Source organism: Sinocyclocheilus anshuiensis, unplaced genomic scaffold (assembly GCF_001515605.1).
Source record: "Sinocyclocheilus anshuiensis isolate Anshui unplaced genomic scaffold, SAMN03320099.WGS_v1.1 scaffold710, whole genome shotgun sequence".
In the NCBI taxonomy this organism is placed as follows: Eukaryota; Metazoa; Chordata; class Actinopteri; order Cypriniformes; family Cyprinidae; genus Sinocyclocheilus; species Sinocyclocheilus anshuiensis.
This window is the reverse complement of record NW_015544201.1, coordinates 780522-785018: the sequence shown is the minus strand read 5'-3', so window position 1 is coordinate 785018 and position 4497 is coordinate 780522. Positions and strand designations below refer to the sequence as shown.

The 4497-nt window shown below is 35.0% G+C and overlaps 1 protein-coding gene across 7 annotated transcripts in view; it reads right to left on the bottom strand.

Moving 5' to 3' along the window:
* The window catches only part of magi1b (membrane associated guanylate kinase, WW and PDZ domain containing 1b), a 136379-nt gene that overhangs the window by 13676 nt on the left and 118206 nt on the right, over nt 1-4497 (bottom strand). For all 7 annotated transcript variants that reach the window (XM_016497363.1, XM_016497356.1, XM_016497359.1 and 4 more), the window contains 2 exons: nt 2454-2545; nt 907-1099 (listed from right to left, as the gene is read on the bottom strand). In XM_016497363.1, coding sequence (XP_016352849.1) covers nt 907-1099; nt 2454-2545 — 285 coding nt within the window. The remainder of the gene's footprint in view (nt 1-906; nt 1100-2453; nt 2546-4497) is intronic.

The window sequence follows — 4497 nt, the reverse complement described above, 5'->3', positions numbered from 1 at the left end:
TTTAAAAAAATTGACCCTTATGACTGGTTTTGTGGTCCAGGGTCACATATACATATGTATATATATTTCTTTGTCTTTTTTTAGTTGTTTGTTTTTGTTATATTTTACAATGCACATTGCAGTATAAAAGTTTGGGATAAGTAATATATTTTTTAAAGAAATTTATATTTGGCAAAAACACAATGAATTAATCAACAAAGAACAAGAACAAAGACATTTTATATAATGTTAAAAAAGATTTCTATTTCAAATAAATGCTGTTCTTTGAACTTTCTATTCATTAAAGAGTCCTGAAAACAATATATCATTGTTTCTACAAAAAGATAATAATAAGAAATGGTTCTTGAGCATCAAATCAGCATATTAGAATGATTTCTGAAGGATCATGTGACGCTGAAGACTGGAGTAATGGCTGCTGAAAAATCAGCTTTGACATCAAAGTAATACATTACATTTTCAAATTGAAAACAGTTATTTCAAACTGTAATAATATTTCACAATTTGACTGTTTTTACTGTATTTTTGATCAAATAAATGAAGCATTAAAGAGACTTCTTTTAAAAACATTCACCCAAACTTTTAAACAGTATTGTATAAAACAAAATAAATGAATGAATGAATAAATAGTTAGTCAGTAAGTGAAATACGAGCAACAAAATCACAATGTGGCTTCACGTTTTTGTGACTGCCACTGGCTTATCTCATTATTATCTCTGCAGGTGACACAATGACCTGTTTGCCAGAATAATGCAAGAAAAACAGCTAAAATAATACAATAAAATAATTCTGCTGAAATAGGGACAAAATATATTTTTCAATAAAAATGTAAAATACGGTTTCATGACTAGTAATACATATTTATGGCCTGTAATTTTTCTCAACAATAATATTTTGGAGCCTGCTTACATCCATATCCAGTCTTGCGCCTCACGGTCAGATTGACGTGACCCTGTTTTGCGGCTTGTTGCATGAGTTGAACGACTAGCTGATGGGATTTTCCCACAACAGCCGTTCCATCCACACAAATGAGCTCATCTCCTGATCGCAGACGCCCATCTTCATCGGCTGCTCCATATTTCACGATGTGGCCAATATAAATCTATACAGCCAGGAGAGACAAACACAATTAACAAGAAAACAAATCCTCCCAACTAACAAATTTGTCTTGGCCAAACTGAACTTCACCCCTTGAGGTTCATCACTTTTCAAACTCGTTCACTGAAACGCTGAAATTTTAAGACTAATGGTTGTGAAATGCTCTCCTAACAGAAAACCTCTCTGGAATATTTGATACCCTTTTACCAGCCAAAAAGAGCAGTATTGCAGGCAGCTCTGTATTTTATTCTTTAAGGACTAGAGTCCGAGACACCAGCTCATCAGTTCAAAGATGTAACATGGCCTCATTAAAGAGAAGAACTGGTGGTCTGAGAAATATTTTCTGACTGATCGAGGCTGTACTGCACAGATCAAAGCTTTTGTCAACCTACACACACAGGGCAGATGCTTTCACTGGGCACAAGTTTTGCCAAAAGCTGAGTGTTTGTAATGCACTGGGCACATTTCACATAGAAATGTGTATAATGCACAAGCTGTGAAGACTGAATCTGAGAACTCAGCCAAGCTTGAACTATTACATTTGGAAAATCTTCAAAGGGTCTATATTTGTCGGGCGCCTTTAGAACTGTCAAACAGCGCAAGTGTATTTTTGTCTGGCATTATAACTAATTAAAACAAATATCAAATATGTACTTGACAAGCATAGTAATGTTAACCAGTGTTGTTATCCATAACTAAAACCAAAACTATTAAAATGTTTTCTTTAATTGAAATAAAGCTGACATAAAATAAAATCTAAATATTAGATGAAAAAAATAAACTTGAAAACTTAAACTTAGAATTGTTATCTTGACAACTAAAATAAGTTCAAGGACTAAAATGACTAAAACTGAAATAGAAAAATAGAAGCTAAAATAGAAATTTAAAGCTAAACAGAAATATTAAAAGATATATAAAATGTAAAAGAAAATAATTATGTTTCATTTTTATAAAAATAAAAGCCAATTCAAAACATTAACAAATTCTTTATTTATTAGAACATAAATAATACTACATTATTTTATTTTTAATTAATATCAATATGCTGGGTTTGATTATATTTGAATGTATGAAATATGACAAAGTAATATATGCAAGTATATATTTTAGGTCCTGTAACTGGTCACAATTTCATATGACAGCTGCATGTATAATAATTATAAAATATTTTGAAAATGTATTTAAAATAGTTCAAATAGTTTTATGTCTAAATTACAACTACCCCTAACCACAAGAGACTGATTAAATAACTTAACTATTTATTTATAATAAATATTTTTAAAAAATTGAACAAACTAATGAGCATAATACTTGCAGAATTGCATAAATGAAGCCTGCACTCATTCCTTTGCACTCACCGGCTCGCCAGGTTCATTGCCTCCAAGGATCCTGAATCCAAAGCCGGTATCTTTTCTCCACAGGAAAATATCCTGCTCCTGGTAATCAGGCACTGAAAAGGAGAAAAAAATAGCTTGAGCCCATGATCAATTGAGCTGCAGAATGACGCACAAGCTTTGATTTAGAACCCAAACCTCCCTCTTTTGAGAATGACTGCTGGTTCAAGGTGGCAGAAAAGCGAACAATGTCGCTTTAATGATTGCATCTCACATCTAGATTTTTTTCTAACTAGTTCACACCAATGAAGGTGAGATATGATGACTCCTCTGCTTGAATGAATTCACATAGCACAAAATGATTAACAGGTATTCCCATCTGGGAAAATGATAAGCACTGACACATGTGCATAAAAATCTAGATTACAGATCAAGTGAAGTGGAAGACAGAATACAGGGGTCTTTTGAAGCAGCTGTGCCCTTGAGCTTTACACCACCGCTTGAGCGCCGTCTCCACCACAGCACTTCCATGTCAAATCAGTCAGGACGAGCAACAGCAGAGCTTCCTTCTCTTTTAGACTTGAAGCCCTGCAGACATCAGCAATCTGTCAGGTTTTACATTATTGACCCTGTAGCTCTCCAATGCATCACATGATGTTCTGTCGGGGGACATTTATGCCTGTTAAGTAAGAGAGAGCTGGAAACCTTGGATCTGGGCAAAAATTTCTGACGCAGGTTTTTACTGGAGATCTATTGTAATGCAGCTGGACGTGTGGAGCAGATGGCACATACAAGGACCTCTGTCTCCAGTCTAACCAGATGTACAGCAATATACTGTAACAGAAACAGGAAGCAGAATGGCTCCAGAGCCATACAGAATGGCTGCTGCAGGGGCAATATTACCATACTGTTCGATTTCCATTAAGCATCAAGGACGGCTGTGGCAGACTCTTCAAATTGTGCATTATGACAAAGATAGACCTTCAACTTACATTCATTTGCGCTAAAGCCTCTCAATGCAGCTGCTCACTGCTCACCCTTATTGGACTGAATGTTGTCAAGCTGGTTAAAAAATGTCAATCAAATGGCAATGATTTACCTTTCAATCCATTCATGGACTGTAACAGTGTAGTCTGATTATGCAACTGACCAACCATAAGCCGGTTCTTTTAAGTGAATCAGAAACATACACCAGAACTAGTGGAAATCTCAAACAAATGACTCTTATAATTCGGGTCTTTTTAAGGCGGGCGTACACGGTGCGATTTTTGCTGTCGTACTTGGACGTCACAAGCCACCTGCTACAAAGAAAACTATTTCGTCCTCAGAATCCATATTTTTATGAATGGCGTGAAACGTAATGCTTACGTCAGAGTTTGTAAAATCGTAGTAAATTCGTGTCGTGTGTGACTGCCTCCGTACGATTTTCGGATAAACTCAATCGTGACATGTGCCAGAGCGCACGACGTTCCGACCTTCAGAATCGCACCGTGTACGCCCGCCTTTAGTGAATCAAAAACATTCAGTCCAGTAATCTGACTCCCAAATGAATTACTGCAATGAGTCTTTTTTTTTTTAGTGAATAAAAAACATATGGTACAATAAGGATAGTCCAATTCCCGAATTAATGATTCTAAAGAGTCAGTTGTTTTCGAATCATTAAAAAGCTTGTAAACACATGTTTTGCGAGAATTGTTTAAACTTTAGCATAACCAGTAAAGTCTGGTTTTCGAACAAATGACTCTAAAGACTTGGTTTACAACAATGAATAATGAATTATTTCAAAAAGTCTGTCCTTTTTTAGTGAATCAAAAATATAATGCACAATTGAGTGTAGTCCAATTCCTAGACAAATGACATTAAAGAGTCTTTTCTTTTTCGGTTAATCAAGTTTGTAAACACACAAATTGTAAACACACGTTTTGTATTATCTTTTGACTATGGAACTGAATCTTTTTTTCCGAAAAAGGAAAAGTACTTAAAGGGGTCATATGACGCGATTTCAATTTTTCCTTTCTCTTTGGAGTGTTACAAGCTCTTGGTGCATAAAGAAGATCTGTAAAGTTGC